Genomic DNA, 19,648 nt, shown 5'->3' with positions numbered 1-19,648 from the left:
TAATCTAATTTCTGAGAAATGTAAAGATGAGAAAAAATTAGATTTAATCATCAAACACTGTATTTAATTTTGTTTAGTGATAATATTCATTTTGTTGATTTGTTTAGCCTCTTCTCTGGTCTTAGGTCTTAAGTAGATGTTCTTTAACTTTTGGGTGTCCTTTAAAATTTCAGTGAAAGCTAAGATCATCTCCCTTAAAAGCAAAAAGATCTACACACATAAAATTTTATATGAAGAGGGAAATGAAAGTTATAGGATATAATTTGTAGAAGATTCTTCTAAACAATGTAATGTGTTTCTTCTTGGATCTGGCAACTTTCTAGTCATGTAATATGTTTAGAGAGTTCAATTTTCTGATTAATTTAAGATTCTGCTTAATTTATGTCATTTTATCATAACAGAAAAACCAATTTTCAAAAAACAGAATATAACAACTTTATCACTTATTTTTTTAGTGAAAACCCTTTTGGAAACTTGTAGTTTCTTGGACACAATGTTAGCAACCCCAAATTTTATTTAATATGCAAAAATAATTCTGAATATTCAGCTTTCTCATATTTAAGTTATAAATATCTCAACTTAATGTAACAGGATTCTCTGGTTTCTGTATTCCAGAATTGCCACTGCCCTCAGAGAGTGTCGATATTATTATTTCTGACATTCCATTTGGGAAAAAGTTTAAGTTAAGGAAGGACATCAAAAGCATTCTACAAGAAATGGAGAGGTAAGTTGTTGAGTTTACTTTTATAATTTTTGCATTATTGAGCATATAAGCAAAATACATCCGAGTTCCTCAGTTAAGATTTGATTGCGTTTTAGTAATTTCCCAGAGCTTTTGTAGCTTAATTTTGAGTTTTCAAACCAGAAGCTTATAATTGAAATAAATAGTTATCCTGTATCATCTTGCACTAGAATAAGTTTTATTCTGAAAAAGATTCCAATTTTTAATTCTTACCTGAAATTTGAGTATCTGAAATAGTGACGTGTATTTTAATCACCAAGGTAGGTAATTTATGTATTTACTTCTAAACCTCACAAGAACCCTGCCTCCTATGTGTTGATCCCAGACACTTTACAGATGGGAAACTGGGACCCGGAAAGATGAACTTTTCCTCAAGATCACAGCTGCTGAGCCACATGGCAGAAGCCTCATAGGGAACGTTCAGTAACACAGAGAGGTTACAACACTGCTGATTTTAAAATGAAGATGCAGAAGTGTTATCCATGTCGTGGTTTCTAAGGTCTGCCTCAGGGAATAGAACTCAAAGTATTTCTTTGAGAGCCTCAAACAGTGAGGGCTGAATATGTATTTTTCTGATCACTTAAGCTGGTAAAGGAGAGAACCTAGAACATATGGAAGAACAAAAGATAGGATGAAGAGGTCAATTCGTTAAATGTCTCCGTTGGGCATTTGGTAGAACAATACAATATAAATGTTCAGGAGCCTTATGTATCTAAATAATGTCACCACTAGAAAAAATGAGCGTGGAAAAAATTCAGTGTCAAGGCTGGCATTCCTTAAGGAGAATTAAAACTTGACATGAAGTGTAAGCCCAACTAGGATGCTCCACACTTCTTTTGGATTATTTCATTTCTGAGCAACTTCTCCTGCCACACAGTCACATCACCCTTAACATATTATGTAAGATCTCTTTGTGGGCAACACCTATAATTCAGACATTTCCAGAGCTCCTGTACTCCCTTCTGCCTGATAACACATTTCCCTCAAGCAGATTTTGCAACCCTGACTTAAATGATATTAAAATCATTTCAGGAGCTTTTGAAAAACACTGACACTCATTCTCTACCCCTCCCCTACAAGGCTCCAATCTAATTGGCCTGGAGTAGAACGTGGATGTATTTCTTCACCACTTCCAGGCTAATTCTGTTATGCAGCCAGAGTTAATAACCACAGCCTTTGTGCCTAACTAGGCAAGTCATCAGCCATACTATGAAGCCAACTCAGCTCATGGTGAAATACTAATACATGTGAGCAATGACTTACATTTAGCCTGGAACTTTCCAGAAGATAGTCAAGATTTCCCCCCTAATTTGAAGGCCTCAGTAGGATCAGTTGAAAGTGTATGTATTGGGGGACCTGGGTGGCTCTGTTGGTTAAGCATCTGCCTTTGGCTTAGTCATGGTCTCAGGGTCCTGGGATGGAGCCCCGCGTCGGGCTCCCTGCTCAGCAGGGAATCTGCTGCTCCATCTCCCTCTGCTCCCCATCTCCACTCATGCTCGCTTTCATGCTCTCTCTCTTTCTCAAATAAATAAAATCTTTAAAAAAAAAAGTGTACATATTTGAACTTTCATGACCATGTCTTCTTGACACCTGCCCACAGCCTTTGTGGTTTGATTTTTTACTTTTTATATCGTTTGAGGTTTTATATAGTCGGTGTAGCATACTACAGTGAAATTTAGAGACTAACTTGTCTTGACATTGGTTGTTTAGATGAGGGAAAGCTACTTGCATTCCTGACATCTTTGTCAGGTGTGGGAGAGATTCCCTGTAACTCTCAGCCCTTGAGCTGTCACCCTATTTCCTTACCTTTACAACCAAACTTATTGAAAGAATAATCTATGCTTGACATCTCTACTCCTTACCTTCCAGTCTCCTTAGATTCTGGTAGCAACATTTGCTCCTGTCCTCAACTAAGATTGCTGTGCCTGGGTTCACTAATGACTCCTCATATCCGAGCCACTTGTTAGTCCTGCAGCATTAGACACTGTTGAGACCACTCCCTCTGGAAAGTGTACACCTTTGACTTCCCTGCCGTCACTACTGTCCAGACTCTCTTAGCAGTATGATTCAGGGACCCTTCCTCCTCCCTCCTGCCTTAAACATGAAGTCTCTGTTCCTTGGCCCCCTCTCTCTTCTCACTCGGTACTGCCACCACCACCACACACACACCGCGAGATCCTCCACCATTGTGGCTTTACCTGCTGTGTCCTGTTGAAAGTCTGAAATCTCTTCCTGGAGCCCTGGGCTTCTCCTGGCCTCCAGGCTGTCTGTCCAACCATGGATGGGCATGTACCCTGCCCTGTTCCCTAGGTCCCTCAGCACCTTCAAACAGCGCTCTTTGCCTCCCTCCCCTTGTCCCCTCTGACTCACCCTCCTGCTGAATTCCTTTCAGTGCCTCCTCCTCACTTCTCCTGTCTGCTGCCTTTCTGCCTCCAGTTCCTTGCCAGTGCTCTGGGCCCTCACTGTCACTTGGCTTGCCTCATTCCTGCTTGTCCTTATCTCGAAGCACAGGTTCAGGACTCACCTAATGCCTTCCCAGGGCACCTGGGATTTTCCCTGGATGGTAGCATTTGCCACCCTCTTGAATTTACTTGCCTCTCTCCTACTTTCAGGAATATCTTCAGCAACTCAGAGCGCAGACGTGCTCTGCAGAATTTGCTCAAGTGATTGCATCTCAGGATCTTCCCTTCTTTTCCTGGTCTTCCCTGTTGTCCTTCCCTTGTTCCTTTCCTCAGTCCTTCTGGTGATTTTCTTCTGCCACCATCCTACTACCTTTAACATATGCTGATTCTTTAGGATTCTTTCATTTGTCTTTTCCTTTGTACAATCACTTATTAGAATGTGACTATGAATTACTTTGAGGCTTGCCTTTTAAGTAGAGTAAAAATAGATAATTAAAGCAGATTTGTGCTAGTGATTCTGTAATTACTATAATGAATATGCATTATGGAAGATACTACCTAATTATCAAAATCCTTGTGTTTAAATAGATAAAATTAAATTTCAAATTAAAAACACCAAATATTTTAAATAAAGTGGGATTGTTTGTTGTCTAAAAAGAAAGAAATACTCATACCAATTACCATTTTTCCTCAGAGTGCTCCACGTTGGTGGAACCATTGTGTTGTTGCTCAGCGAAGATCACCACAGGCGCCTTCAAGATTGTGAACAGAGCAGCATCCCTTTGAATTCTGAGGTCAGCCACACAGATGAACTTGGAATCGAAAAGTGCTTGAATCCAGGAGAAAAAACTAGCATACCAGAGACAGTGTCATCTTCATCTGAAGCCAGTAACCAGGAGGGCTTAGACAAAATGCTACCATTTGGCTCCTTAGTGCCAGTAGAATGCTACAAAGTTAGCCTTGGAAGGACAGATGCATTCATATACAAATATAGGAAGTCCCACTCTTTTGGACTCTAGCAGGCTTGCCTGCTGTAAGCCAGGTTCAAATCCTTTTACGGCAGCTGCATAACAGTGAAGGTGGTTGTTTTAGGATCTTAATAGGGCCACAGAATTCCAAGGAAACAAACTCCCCTGAGGACACGAGGTGTGGCTGCTGGACACAGGTTCTGAGTAGTGAGTTCCAGCTTTATTCTCTAGGAGCTAAAAGTGCTGACCAAGGCCAGTGAATGAATATTTATACCAAAGGACTCTTAAACTTTGTATTCTGCTGGAACATGAAAAGTTCTGCCCTGCCTGCACTATTTCTGAGCAGAAGCTACAGCTTTGAACAGAGGTTTTCAGAGGTTGATATAAAGTGTATTGTAGTCATCACAAGGTTGATGATGTTTAAACAATCAGATTTTTCTAACTATAGAAACTTTTATGTGTTACTTTTTTTGATATTAAACTTGATTTTTAAACCTGTAATTTTCTTCTCCATTGGAATAAAAATAATTTTTAACTGCAATATCTTTTATATGTCCCATATTATATTATAAAACATTAATAGGAATGATAACAATATGAATCAAGCCAGTATCATCCAACATGATGGAAAATAAAGTTTGCTCTTTTTCTTTTAAAGACTTTATTTATTCATGAGAGACACACAGAGAGAGGCAGAGACAGTAGGCAGAGGGAGAAGCAGGCTTCATGCAGGAAGCCTGGTGTGGGACTCGATCCCAGGACCGGATCCCACCCTGAGTCAAAGGCAGATGCTCAACCACTGAGCCACCCAGGCATCCCAGTTTGCTCTTTTTATAAAGCATTAATAAATTATCACCTCTCTTTTATTTAAATTAAATGCATTCCTTGTGTTTACTACTGAGAAGAAAATAGGAAGTTGATGGAAATATGATTTTCATTTTTTCAATACTCTAAAGTAGTGACTTGGCTTCTTGGTTGTTTTAGTACTATTTGAACAATGTTTCCATGTTTGGGAAATTTCTCACCTTGTGAATCCCACCTCTCCAGAGTAGAAGCTGAAAACTTCTTTTCCAGCTAGGGCCTGGCATGTAACCTTGGCCCAGTATCAGGATCCACTAATCAGTGTGGGGCTAGTGGGGCACAGGTGATAAGTGGGATTTTTATCTGAGACTACTTCACAGTAATCCCAGTGGGAACTGAGCTCGTCATGTATTCATACAACAAATATTTATTGCATACCTATTATCTGCCAAAGCATTGTCCTGGGTCCTTGGACCACATCAATGAACCAAAGATCCTTGCCCTCGTAGGACTTAAACACTCTCATAGGAGAGACAGATAAGAAACAGGAGACAGGAGACATAAGAATAATTTATTTGACAGGTTAGAAGGTGGTAAGTGTGGAGTAGAGGGAAGGGAAGGAAAGCAGAGTATAGTGATCAGGAAACACAGGAGGATGGTTATACTGTTTTGCATTTTTCAATTAGGTCAAGCCTCGTTAAGAATGTGAGATTAGAGCAAATATTTAAAGGACACAGAAGAGTGTATATGGAATATAGGCATATGGGAAAGCAGTTGCAAATGTCGTAAGGCAAGAGCATACCTTATGTATTTGAGGAAGAGCAGAAAGGAAATCTGGCTGGAACAGAGTGAGGGGGAGAAGGAGAGGTTGAAAAGGAAATGAGTGGCAGGTGGCAGTGGCAGGTTAGACCAAACAGGACCTTAAAGATCAGTAGAAGGACTGACTGACTTAAAACTACTATACATGTTTAAACAAGTAGAAATCCTTTTTTTAAAGATTTTATTTATTCATGAGAAACACAAAGAGAGAAGCAGAGACATAGGCAGAGGGAGAAGTGGGCTCCTTGTTGGGGAGCCCGATACAGGACTCGATCGCCGGACTCTAGGATCACGACCTGAGCCAAAATCAGACAATCACTGAGCTTCTCAGGTGCCTGAACAAGTAGAAATCTAACATACGTTTTATAGAGTCACTGTGACAACTATAGTTTGAGGAGGCAAAGGTAGAAATACCAGTTGGGAATTTTTTGCAATAATCCAGGCAAGAGAAAATGGTAGCTTGCCCCCAGGGCAGTAGCAGTAGATGTAGTAAGAGGCAACTGGATTCTGAATATACTTCAGTTCTCAAATATAGCATCTGCAGATGTGTTTGATGCATGGTGTGATACATGGAGAGGAGGGAAGAGTGACTGAGATACTTAGTCAAGCCCCCTGAACAGGGTGCTCCCATCAGCTGATGGGGGAAAGGCTTCGGAGGGGGCAGGTTGGGTGTGAGATGGCAAAAGTTCATTTTTAGACTTGCTGACTTTGAGATGTGCATTAAATGTTCCCTGTGGGGGAGTTGAGTAGGCAATTGAATACATGAGTCTGAAGTTTAAGACAAAGTTCTGCCCTGGAGATAAAGTTTGGGGATTTTCAGGATATTGATGCCATGAAACTGAATGGGATCTCCAAAGGACTAAATGGAGGAGGAAAAGGAAGAGGATACAGAGCTGAACCCCGGGTTCCTCCAACACTAAGAGGTCAGGAAAAGGGAAGGAACCTGCAAGGGAACAGGAGGAAAATGAGTGGTTGCCTGGAAGGCAAATGAGCAAAAGATATGGAGGAGGGAGTGATCTATTAAATGCTGCTAGATACAATAAAGACTAGAAATTAGGGGGATCCCTGGGTGGCTCAGGGGTTTAGTGCCTGCCTTTGGCCCAGGGCGCGATCCTGGAGACCCGGGATCGAGTCCCGCATCGGGCTCCCGGAATGGAGCCTGTTTCTCCCTCTGCCTGTGTCTCTGCCTCTCTCTCTCTCCCTCTATGTCTATCATGAATAAATAAAATCCTAAAAAAAAAAAAAAAAAAAAGACTAGAAATTGACCCTTGGAGGGGCACCTGGGTGTCTCAATGGTTGAGTGTCTGCCTTTGGCTCAGGGAGTGGTCCCTGAGTCCTCGAGTCTCGCTTCGGGCTTCCTGCAAGGAGCCTGTGTCTCCCTCTACCTATGTCTCTGCCTTTCTCTTTGTGTCTCTCATGAGTAAACAAATAAAATCTAAAAAAGAAAGAAAAGAAAAGAGAAAAGAAAAGAAAGAAAAAAAGAAAGGGAGGGAGGAAGGAAAGAAGGAAGGAAGGAAATTGACCCTTGGATTTAGCAATGAGGTCATTAATGACCTTGACCATCTGAATTTAGCTGGAGTGGGGAAGGAGCAAAAACCACACTGGATTGGAATTAAGAGAAAATAGGGGGAAGAGCTGGAGGTAATGAGAACAAAAAACTCTTGCAACTAGTTTTGCCAAAAAGGGAGCATAGACTGGAATTATTAGGTTGGTAAGGGATGTGGAATCAAGAGAATGACTTTTTTTTTTAAGATGGAAGAAGTATCAGGATGTTTTTCATATTGAAGAGAATGTTCCAGGAAAGGCAAAAAACTCATGAAGTAGGAAAAGGATAAGTGCTGGAGCAGTGTCCTTGAAAAGGGGGTTGGAATACATTCCACACGTGGGGGAATTAGCGGTCGATAAGAGCGTGAATAATTTCTCCATGGTTACGAGTGGGAAGGTGGCAACAGGCATTTCTGCAATAACATGATAAATGTGCCCCTGAAAATTTTTCATTCTCAAATTCATGCACTAAAAATAACAGAATTTACGGAAGAAATACCAGACAGACTTATTCCAAACCTATCCAACTTTGGAAATTGCATACTAACAAAAACACCAATTAACATAGTTTAAAAGAACATGCTAACATTCCTAATAAATAAATACAGTTGATCCTTGAACAACACGAGGGTTAAGGGGCCCTGACCCCCACACAGTCAAAAACCCACACATAATTTCTGAGTCCCCAGTAATTTAACTACTAACAGCCTATTGTTGACCAGAAGACCTACCAATAACATAGTCGATTAGCATATATTTTGTTATATGTATTATACTCTGAATTCTTACAATAAAGTAAGCTAGGGAGAAAAAATGTTACTCAGAAAATCACAAGGTCTATCACTGTTTGCACCGTAGGTCTATCACTGAGAGGGCAGGGCAAGGGCAGCGGCAGCAGTGCCCCCCTGCACTGGGATGGCACAGTCGCAGAGCCTTGTGAGCAATGCATCAGCCTAGCACAGTACAGCTGCGTGTCTGCCTGAAGGTGCACCTCCAGCCCTTGGCCACAGGGAGGGGTCTGCGCCTGGCCTGGCTGAGGCTCAAGGCCCATGGCCACTCGGAGCACCAGGAGGACCGAGAGGTGGGGCGCTCAGAGCTACCTGGCTGCAGCACTGCCCCTGCGTTCTGGGCATGGTCCTTCAACTTGAGCCCAGCCTCCTGCCTGCCCACACAAGCTCTCCACCCAACCACCCTGTCAGCACACAGGTTGACCTGTGGCCTTGCCTGGTCCTGGACCCCTGTGGTTTGCTCATGGCTCCGAATGGCCTCACCAGGTACTGAGAGGGCAGCAGACATGACCTCTGCACCCTTCACCCTTGATTTGATCCTGTGGAGACTGAGGTAGGCAGCTATAAATAAATGCCTTGTGGCTTTTGTTGCCAACTGTTAAAGGGGGGTGGGTGTGCAGGGCACCTGGGTGGCTCAGTCATTTAAGCATCTGACTCTTGATTCCTGCTCAGGTCATGATCTCAGGGTCAGGGGATGGAGCCCCACATTGGGCTCCACCCAAGTTTGGAGTCAGCTTGGGATTCTCTCTCTCCCTCTACCCCTGCCCCTCCCCCCCACCCCCGTGTGCACAGTAAATAAATAAATCTTTTAAAAAATTTGTAAAAGTGGACCTCCACAGCTCAGACCCATATTGTTCAAGGCTCCACTGTATTTCAGTAAATAAAGGATTTCACCTTTTGAAGAAAAGGGCAAAGGCAGCTTGATAGAATTTGGTAGAAGGACAGGTAGAAGCTGCTACATACACACTAAACACTTCCAGGACATAACCTGTGGCCCAATGGAATAGATAAGAAGATGCAGTGAAAAGGCATCATGCAAACTACCCTACTCTTCGTAGTCTGCTCATTCAGCTCATTCCATTAGTGTCTTCACATTCAGCTGCTCTTATCTCGTGGCACATAATATTAATGTGCTGGGGGGCGGAATTGTGAACCGACCCAATTTCCACCTTATAGTGACATCATCCCCCCCCCCCACCTAGCAATAATATTTGAGTTAATGCCTATTACAGAAACACGCATTGTAGAACAGACTGTAAGTGGGAGCAGATGCTGGAAGGTGGGCGGATGTGGTGGTGGTAGACTGTGCAAGTTCTCTTCTGACTGCTTCAGTGTTCTCAGTGAAAAATTATGTGGTAATTCCCCCCAGACTTTATGCCTGGAATGGTGCCCTCAGCAAACGCAGAATCCCCACAATGGCTTCTAAACCATGGAGTAAGGGTGTCTGTTAGAGGAGGACCAAGATCCCATCTTCCCCAGGCTCCCCCAATCCTACCAAAATAGCCAAACAAAACAATAATTCCTCTGTAGGAACTGCAACTATTAGTGCCATTAAGAAGAAAGAAGCACAGATGCTTGATGGAATTCCTTGGCATCAGAAAGCATCTATGTCACCTGTGGGTTTGTTGCTCTGACTCATTTACTTTTAATGGAGGCTTACGCAAGAGAGGATTCTCCAGCTGATCCAGGCCCACAGCAAGTCCTAATAGGGGAAGTATAGCTGTAAGCGCTTAGCTTTTGGAGCAAAGCCAAGCTCCCTTGTGCAAGTAATTATTCTCCTTTTAGAAAGAACTCTTGGCTGGCAAATGAAGGCTTGACCACAGGCTTGACTATGTAACCTAAACTGCCCATCTCGAACTGAGAGTGATTCGATCCACCAAGCCCAAGTACAGTGAGCCCAGCCCACCAGCACATTCTCATCAGGTGGACGCGGTTTTTATCAGCACAGAGCTCCATGGCTGGAGGTCCTTGTGAGCTACAGGAGCAGCCAGCACCTTATCCTGCAATGTGCCTGCTGCCTGCTGCGCTGCAACCCTCCCTCGTGACCATGGTCTACGTTGTACACTTTGCCTGGAAGGAGAGAGAGAGCCTGAGAGGTAGATTTTACCACGGCATGGCAGGGGCTACCAGTTTGAAAGGGCGGTCAATGACATGATATTTGTGTCCTACCGAAATGGTCAAGAGTTACCACCATGGGGGAGGTTCGAAGTACGCAGGTGGAAGAGTGTCTGCCCTGTGTCTTCCCTTGGCCCTAGCCACTCTTGCTCGATGGCCTCATGGACAAGGTGGCTGTGGTTTCAGGAATAGAGATAATGTACTGGGCCAATGAAGGACTTGTCACCAACTGCCTGCTGCCACTGCTGATTAACTTTCAGCAGCATGACCAACCCTGAGACCTATTATAATACCACATTCAGGAGGAAAATTACTTCCTTCCCTTCCCTTCCCTTGTGGAGAGGGCAATAATTTGTCCTCAGTGGAATAACCAGTCATTCTAGGTTTGGATTCTCCAGGCCAGGAGCACCTTTCATGGACTTACCAAACTACCTTACTTGTGGTCGTTTACTTCGTGCAACAATGCTCACCAGAGTTCAGTTACAGTGATAGAAGTGAGACCATAGGCCTACGCTCATAGGATTTCTTACCATGTACCCCATCACCTGAACAGAAGGCCTTGTGACATGAGTTATGGGGCCAGCAGAGAGAATTCCCTGAGAGGGTGAGATGCCTCCCTACAGGATGCTGTGTGTGCTATGATCCAGTGACCAATAGATGGTGCTCTTTCTCCCAAAATCAGAATAAAGAGACCAATGGGTGAAAGTGGGAGGGGTACTTATTACCCTACCACCTCTCATTAAGCAGGCACCAAAATGGAACCCACTTTCTGGAAGGGCAGCAGAATAAGCATCAGGGTCCAACGTCAATGGTGTAAGCTGCACTGTGGGTGTTCAGCAGAGCTGCAATGGGTCATCGTGGCAACAATCCCATCATAGGGTTTGAATGGTGTTCCCAGCTTTATAGCCAACCAGACAAATTTTCTGGCCCTTTTGAGCACCTCAAAATATTTTAAAATAAACTCCCTTTCTTCTACACTACCTAAAGTGGACTATTGATCGCACCTGGGAACCCTGTCCCACATACCTAGGTTTCTAAGCACATTCCTGTGGTGCTTAGACACGGGCACTGCCTGTGTCAATGTCACTGGAATGTTTCCATATGGTTCGCATTTTCCCTTTTGCCATGTTTTCCAGGTCTCAATTTTCTATTTTTTGCTGCCCCTCCCCAAATTACTTTTAATGTTTTTGGCCTCAAAGATTTCGAACAATAAGGTCTTTTTTATTCTATGCTGAAGCCTTACTTTCATCTTTCGAAGAAAAAAATGCATGTGGGGGTGGACATCTTTGTGTGTGTAACCAAGATGCAGCAAATGACAGAGAGAAAAATGTGTTTCTTCATGGACTTGAATGACAGCGGTAGAGATCATAAGAGGCAGTGGTTCTAATTATCTTAGTGTATTTCACAGAATTAAATCAGGGTTTTGAGTTCTGCTAGAAACATCTTTAATATCAAATGCATAAGGCAATAAAGCTTTTTGAGGATTTTCTAAAATTTAAGGTTATATTCTACTTGGAGTATTTTATAGTATCTCCCTCCCTTTGGCACAGGGTGTGGCCCATAAGAACGATTAATATTTCTTGAGCTAAATTGCACTGGCTTCTGTTGGAGGGTGACAAATAAATGCCTGTGAAACTGAGGACAGTGAATCAAAGGGACACTCAGAAAACCATGCAAGAGACAGATAGCTGCCCAGGGACACCTACTTCCTCTATAACCTAGAAAGCTAAGTCTCATTGGGGATTCAAAATATATTAACTTTCAAGAGGACCACTCACTCGGAAATGAGGTAAATACAACTGTTCATAGAGCTATGCAGGAAAGCCTTTGGGCTAAAGTTAGGTGAGATGCAAGGTCTTCACAGAGCAATCCTAGTGGTTGAGAAATCTCAAGCGAGTGTTTTTATGCCTGTTATACCAACACTATTTCCTATAGTGTATGTAGCTTTTTCTGTTTTCCTGTTCTTTCACTCATCTACTGAGCTATCAAGCATTTAGTGAATACCTGCTATGTGTCAGGCTCAGGGGATGCTCCTTGGTAGACTGGCCTTGCCTGAAAGGCAGGTGGGCACTGGGATAGGGGGTTTTGGCAGGGGTGAGGAGGGGGGTCACCACCCAGAAGTCTGAGTGTGGGAGAGAGGATTATCTCTGACCTCTGGAAATGGAGGGATGAAACCACTCTCTGAAAAAGCTTGACTGAGAGGGATGAAGGAAGTCCAGGAAAATGCTTGAGTGACAAGCAATGGATTTGTTAGGAGTTTAAAGAAGAGCTCAGTTTTCTTGGTCTTTCAGTTAAATTCCATGAATTTATTATGTTCAAGAGAATCAGATTTGAAGTATAATTTTGCCACCTGAATGCCATAATCATTTAATATTGTCAGTTTTCATCAAGTTCCTTCAGCAAGTAACTGCCTTCACAGGGGTGTAACAAAGGGGAGCGATTACTCCCAGCCCCCTCCCTGCCATCCCCCTCTCTCTTACTCATTATTTCTACGACTTCGTGGTCATGCTTCTGGCACCCTTTTGTGACTCTGCTCTAGAAACCTCCACACTATGAGATTGAGTTCACCTTATTAGAGTGGGTAGAGTAACCACGTGTTCTGCTGTGTGCCTCCAGTGCCCTGTACTGGCCTCTTGATATTGACGTGGAAACCAAGGAAAAATAATTCACTGAGTCAGAAGTTTTTTGTTTTTATTCTTGTGTAAATCAGTTTATACCACTCTCCTGCTCAAAACCCACCAATGAAGTTTCATTTTACTCCGTGTCCCGATCTGCCCTCCAACTTCATTCTCTCTTTCATTCTCCCCCCCTTTCTGACCCTGGAATATGCAAAGCTTCGTCCCATTTCAGGCCATTGCACTTCCTGGGACATTTCCTCCCACACCTGCCTCGCCCAGGCTCTCTGCTCAAATGTTCCCTTATCAGGGAGGTCATCCCTGGTCTCCCTATCTACATGAGCCACCACCTCATGCTTCACACTATTCTCCTCACCGACCCTATTCCTCTTCACAGCATCTACCTCCAGCATGAGTGCATGTTTGCTTATTGTCTATCTCTGCAGCTCCTGAGGGGAGTGGCTTTGTTGATTTGCTCACTGATGATCGCCTGCAACAAAGTTAGTCTCTGGCACATACTAGTCACTCAGTATAGATCTCATAAACAAATGACCACATGCAAGTTGCCTTTCATGGTCCTCTGCAAACCAAGTGGACAAAACCAGAAAGTTCCAGGAGGCTAGACTGAGTTCTCCTTTGCTTCAACCAAATCCATGCATTCCAATGTCACAAAGGGAAAAGAATTTTGACTGTTATTCCCTGAAGGAAGACTTTTTTTTCTTTGTGTCACTGGGCTGTATGGAATCATGCAACACAAAACCAGCTGCTCAAACATTCCTAGGTAAAAGCCTGACATTTTCTGTGACACCCTTCTTGATTATGTAGGCGTATCACAAACCGGCAGGCTGATTGCTTTAAAAATAATGAAATTACACTAAATTCCATCTTAACCCATTGCATTCTTCACTCATCTGGCTCCCTGCAGCAACGGGTGTTTTGGACAAGGCTGAGAGAAGATGGTGTCCACCTGTGCTGCTTGGCTTGGCTCCATGTGTCTCTCTTGGCTCTGCCCTTCAACCCACCTCACTCCGCCTCCCACATTCTTCCCTCACTTCGCTCCAATTCTCTTGAAAACCATTCCCCACTCCTGTGAACACTCTTTAAACTGTTGCTTTATTTGGAAAACCCTTTGTTTAAGAACTGGCTCATCCTTTGAATCAATACTGCATTAATCACTCATGTTATCTCCCCCAGATTACCTTTCACAGTTGGTTTAGTTTCAATTCCCAGGTCCATTTTATTTGAGAAACATGTTGGCATGATAGCAATTTACTGTAGCCACCACAGAGGCATATAAAGCAGAGGCTAGGGCTTCATCAATGTGTTTGCAGGAATACAGATACTTAGATATGTGGACCTCAAAACCGAGGCAGCTCACTTGCTGGGAACTGAGACCCCTTGGAGAGACTGGCCAAGAGACTTTACGTTACTGCTCAGAGTCTGTTTCCTCCACTGTCAACAGGGATGACAGCCAGAGCCTCCACATATGTCCTAAGACTGTCTTGCCATTTTTTTTTTTGAAGCCACTGCACAGGGACAAATCTCTCAACAAGAAACAGAAAATGAAGTACCCTCCTTGATGCGTAATGAGAAGCTTGGAAGATATCCTTGTATTGACTCAGCATCAGATAGCTTCGTGTCATTGTGTAATTTACACTCTATGTTTTTAAATTCAGTTCACATTACAAAAGATCAGTTCACATTCAACTTGGAATAGAATATACAAGTTTGTAGAGCTGTTCAAAGTATTTCTTGGGCTTGTTGGATGTGTCGTATGGCCCGTATCCCTGGAAAGCCCATCAGCTCCTGAATGTCTCCAGAGGTCCAGGAGAGATGATTGGCTTTCAGGAATGCACTTCTACATAGTCACAAAGACTGAAAGTCATGAGTCTCTGAGTTCCTAGCCTGTCTATAACCACAAGACTATATAGCCTTCTTTTTTGAGTAATTGCTTTCACTGAATAATTTTTAAAAAGCCACCAGGGATGCTTTCACAGGACAAAGTAAGGAGGATCTACCCACTTAAATATTAATCTTTGAGCAGCCCTGGTAACATGGGAATGTCTCAAAATGTTCTGTGGGGGCAGTGCCAAGAAGGTAATTAAAATTGCTGTCATACCTTTAGGCTACTGCAGAGGACAGGGCTCCTGGAGGTCAATCAGTAAGGAGAGGTTCTGTGCTTATAAAAATAGGCCTGGTATTCTTTACAGAATTACAAAGGGCACTATGTGCTCTGGTTTAGAAATGCAGCTGCTTGATTAAAAACTGCAGAGCAGGGGCGCCTGGCTGGCTCAGTCGGAAAAGCATGTGACTCTTGATCTCATGGTCGTGAGTTCAAGCCCCATGGTGGGTGTAGAGATTTCAAAAAAATAAATAAATAAACTTAAAAAACTGCAGAGCAGTAACTTCCAAGGGAAACCATGAAAAACAAGGGGAATGTTAATCTATCTAGATGGATGTCATCTGGGAAATAAGCTCAGATATGGTTAGAGAAGCATTATTGGTGTTTGTGCTGGGTCTCAGGTAGGATGTGGATGCTGTGTGGGGAAAGTGGAAAGAACATGACTTACTTTGGAGTGAGGAGGCCTGAATCCAAACCTTGGCTCTGCCACTTAGTATCTTAGGGAAGGTTATTTAACCTCTATGAGCCTTAGTTTCTCCGGCTCTAAAGTAGAGGCAATGACAACAAGATCAAGTTCGTAAAGAACATGGCTTGGCACTGAGGAAGTGCCGAGTCCGTCCCACATGTGGCATCTCATCATTGCCAAGAGACAGGAGAGAGGATTCTGGGAGTTGGAGCTTTCTTTTCCACTTCTTATTTATATCTAACATTTACAAGAATGTAGGAGACCTCCGAACCGACAGGAATGGGACTCCAGCACCATCCTCTTAGAATAAAGTGCTTCAAAGAGAGAGGTGGTTTTGTGAGCACCCACTCGAGTCCAGAGGTAATAAAAGGAAACTCAGAGCTTCAGGAGAAATGAGAAAACCTCCATGATCTCTAAGTTTTCTGGGTTCCTTTTGTGCTCTTATGCTTAACAGTGTCATCAAGTGTGATGAGGCAGAGTGTGTTTTATACGTGGGGAATGAGTTTGAAGCCCCCCGAAGCTACCACTGAGTGAAGTTCAGTGCAGGTGAGCTTCTAAAGCAAGGATTTATGTGCTCATCACAGTCAACTTGTCTGGCAGGCAAAGCCATGAGGACAAAAATAAAAAGGTGTTATTTGATTCAAGAACTAAACACCCTGATCTTGACATCTGGTGTGATTGTGAAGTGCCTGTTGTGTCCTGGGGAGGTAGTCAAAGGAGTCCCAGGCCCTTCTTGTCCAGATCTAGTGGATCCTCCATGAGCCTATTCTAGTAAGCCTTCCATGTACTCTCCAGAATTCCCAGAGGGTATCACTCCACCTCTATGTAGATATTGGGGGAATTTACCTCTAGGATCCTGAGTAGATTAAAGACATTTCCTAAGAGGCTGAGGCTGCAGTTCATCCATCCTCACAACCCACACTGAAGGCAGTGGTGTCACCAAAGTCTTGGTCATCCAAAATGAGATCATGGGGCAGTGGTCTGTGCATCTTATGAATGTTGGCAATGCCAGCTTTAAGACATGATAGGAACTTAGCAAAAGCAGGCCAATAGTCTATCAGGTATGACGTAAGCTGAGGAGGCCAGTGGGTGACATCTATCTTTTCCATTAACTCACAATCACGACATGCTTTCCTTTGGGGCTGGACTGAAATATTTGCAGTCCTCACTAATTGACAAATTCACACTCAAACTGAATAGTGCAGCTGGCATAGGCAGCTTCTGGAGAACAACTAGAAATAAAGAGGATGAAGCTGGCAGTTGGATCAGTTAGGGAGAAGGTGCACTGGGGTCATTGGATCATATTCTCACCCACAGTTTTTCAGCCCTGGGTTCTACTCAGTTAACGATTAAGGCCATCCTATATGACACAGGGCTTACCAAGACACTTAGTATCTTTCCCCTTTTGATACAAATCCTTATTCTCTGATAGAGAATCATAATTTCCTAAGTAAATAACCTAACTCTAAAAACTGCTTCAGTTGTCATCCTTGATAATGTCCCTTTATTCCTGTCTCCATCCACTGTACCAGCAAGTCTTGTCAGCTCCACCCTCCTTCTCCATCTTCACAGACACCTTCTTGGTCCAGGCCACATTTTGTCTCCTGGATTCCTGCAACACTCCACCTCCACTGGCTTCTTCCAATCCATCTTCCATCCAGCGGCAATACTGACATTTTAAAACTACAATCAGCTCACATCACTGTGTTTCCTTAAACACTCTCATTGCTTTCCATGGCCAGAGTAGAACCCAGCATCCTTAGGGTGGCCAACATAGCCCTGTCCTATCCCTACAATCTCATCGGCTCTACTACCCCCTTGTTCTCGCCTTTCCAGCCTCGTGGTCTTCTCTCACTTTCTGTCTGCAGAGAGGCCCAAGCACAGCCCGAGAAAGCAGAGAGCCGGCAGTATTTTACAGTACATGCTGATGAGAAGAAAAAAATAGAAAATAAGAACAGAAAAGTAGCTTATAGCCAACCAATTTCTTTTCCTTTTATGGAAGCTACAAGAAGACATATGCTAATAAGTTTTAGAATAAGTAGAAATCTTGCTTTGAAGGCTGGCAAAATATAGGTTGTATATGGGAGAGGGGGGATATTGATAGCTACGTTCCCAGTATGCAATGAATGGGGTGCCCTGAGCATCCTCAAGCATTTGTGGTTGTCCTGAAGCAAAGAGAACTTCCTCTCCTTCCAATCTAAGGACAAGGTCCTGGAGAAACTCAAATTATACAATTTAAAAAGGGCTCTCGGTCAGTATAGCTATTTGCATTCAAACGAAGTCATTTCTGAAGCATTCCTTTCAGAATTCCAATTAGAGATTTAAAACATACCCGCATATAAATGGGAAAGATTTAAATTGAGGTGTAGAACCATATTGAGGTTACTAACTTAATATTGTTTCAGCCATCAAATAAATGTTCCATAGTACTTAGTTCATAACACATTTCAAGTTATGTCTGGGCTGGCTTGGGTTAATAGTCCCTTTAATTATTCTAATGAGGCTTACTTGCTTGCCAAGCTATATTCTCATTCCATTTAGCCTATTATACTACCGTATATTTTTTGATGGGCTCCCTACAATTGGTGCTAAGGGAGTCACTTCTGTCCAGGGAAGATGAAAGTTTATCTTTGTGAATTCTCATGCATTTATTCCGCAAAGATTTATGAGCACCTACTGTGTTCCTAGGCTGAGCACTGGAGACCAAATACAAGCAAGACACAGGTTTGTACCCAGTTAAGGGGTAAACAAATGATTAGCACGCAGAGTATAACTGGCAACAGGCAGGCTTCAGGAGCATTGTAATGAAGCCGAGGCACAAGGAAAAGTCAGCTTGCACCAGGCAGAGTGGGAGTCCCAGCAGGGAAAACAGCCTGGGCAAAGACTATTGGCCAGGTGGCATTAGCATCCCAGGTGCACGGGCCTTCATGGAGTAGTTCATTTTGACCTTGTGGCCTTCTGAGTCTTTAGGAGCCTAGATTCCTCTTCATCTTTAGCTCAGGTAACCCTAAAGGCCCTAGAACGTGGTTTCCTTAGCTCAGGTAATTGAGGTCTACCCGTGCAGTACACCTTCCTTGTTCTCAGGTTTCAATTTCAAATTGGAAATCTTTGAGAGGCCACGACACACCCCCCAAAGTTAATGGTGTACTTTTTATGTAACTGAAGATAGATTCAAATAAGAATGATATGAAGTGAAATGCACAGCCATTGAAAGTATAGTTTAAAAGAAACTTATTTTAATAACTGTATCTAATTACATAACCCTGGATTTATGAAATCATTTGGGGCTCGAAAGGGTGACTTTAATTTTTGCTTGTATTTTACTGCATTTTCCTTGAGTAAGGTTCACAAAGGCAAGAAGCTTTGCTCTCCTTCATTGATGTTTCCTAAGTATCTAAAATAGTGCTTAGCACCTAGTAGGCACTCAATAAATATTTGTTGAAAGATATAGTGGCTTTTAGTGGAGAAATTACATTCTGTGTAAGTTTCCTACATCTTGGAGTCTTGATTATCAAAAGTCTATAGTACTCTAATGATAGAGGATTTAGGGTTCCTTCAGAATGGGCTGCAATAGTTCTAATGTGGCAAATAAACTAAGGATGACACTGTTAAAAGGAAGGGCTTGGGATCCCTGGGTGGCGCAGCGGTTTGGCGCCTGCCTTTGGCCCAGGGGGCGATCCCGGAGACCTGGGATCGAATCCCACGTCGGGCTCCCGATGCATGGAGCCTGCTTCTCCCTCTGCCTGTGTCTCTGCCTCTCTCTCTCTCTCTCTCTCTCTCTGTGACTATCATAAATAAATTTAAAAAAAAATTTAAAAAAAAAAAAAGGAAGGGCTTGAGGGACTTATAATCGTCTCCACAAGGTTTTGGATAAAGCTCGCTTTTTTAGTAGTTATATATATATGTATATATATAACATATATATGTGGTAAATAGACATGACGCAGTCTACAATCCCAAATTTTCTGTAAATCCACTTACTTCCTATTCAAAGCCCTATCTTGCAGGAATGGGTGGAAATTAGCCCTCATTCATTATTGGGGACATTCACACCCAGTTGTGCCAATATCCTTGGGGCTTCCCAGGGTCAGACTAGCTACCAGTGAGAAGCCCATGGTTCCAAGGGCCTCAGTTTCCCAGGATGCTGCACACAGCTGTCCTCTCTGGTGTCCTGATACCTGTAGGGAGTGTATGGCCCAGGTGATTGCCATCATTTTCTCCTTCAGTTTCTGGGATGACCTGGAGCACTTTGAGCCCACAAAGTC

The 19,648-nt window shown here is 43.1% G+C and overlaps 1 protein-coding gene across 6 annotated transcripts in view; it reads left to right on the top strand.

Annotated features, from left to right (window-relative positions):
• Positions 1-4,653, top strand: part of THUMPD2 (THUMP domain containing 2) — a 37,405-nt gene extending 32,752 nt beyond the window's left edge. For 3 of the 6 annotated variants that reach the window (XM_025454084.3, XM_049095710.1, XM_049095715.1), the window contains 2 exons: positions 616-724; positions 3,839-4,653. In XM_025454084.3, coding sequence (XP_025309869.3) covers positions 616-724; positions 3,839-4,163 — 434 coding nt within the window. In that variant the 3' untranslated portion in view covers positions 4,164-4,653. Of the gene's footprint in view, positions 1-615; positions 725-3,838 lie in introns of those variants that run through there. The other 3 variants (XR_007402997.1, XR_007402999.1, XM_049095714.1) reach the window with 3 other exon arrangements.
• The last annotated feature ends 14,995 nt before the right edge of the window (positions 4,654-19,648 follow it).

Source organism: Canis lupus, chromosome 17 (assembly GCF_003254725.2).
Source record: "Canis lupus dingo isolate Sandy chromosome 17, ASM325472v2, whole genome shotgun sequence".
In the NCBI taxonomy this organism is placed as follows: domain Eukaryota; kingdom Metazoa; phylum Chordata; class Mammalia; order Carnivora; family Canidae; genus Canis; species Canis lupus.
The sequence above is the reverse complement of the archived record's forward strand: the minus strand, read 5'-3'. Positions and strand labels throughout refer to the sequence as shown.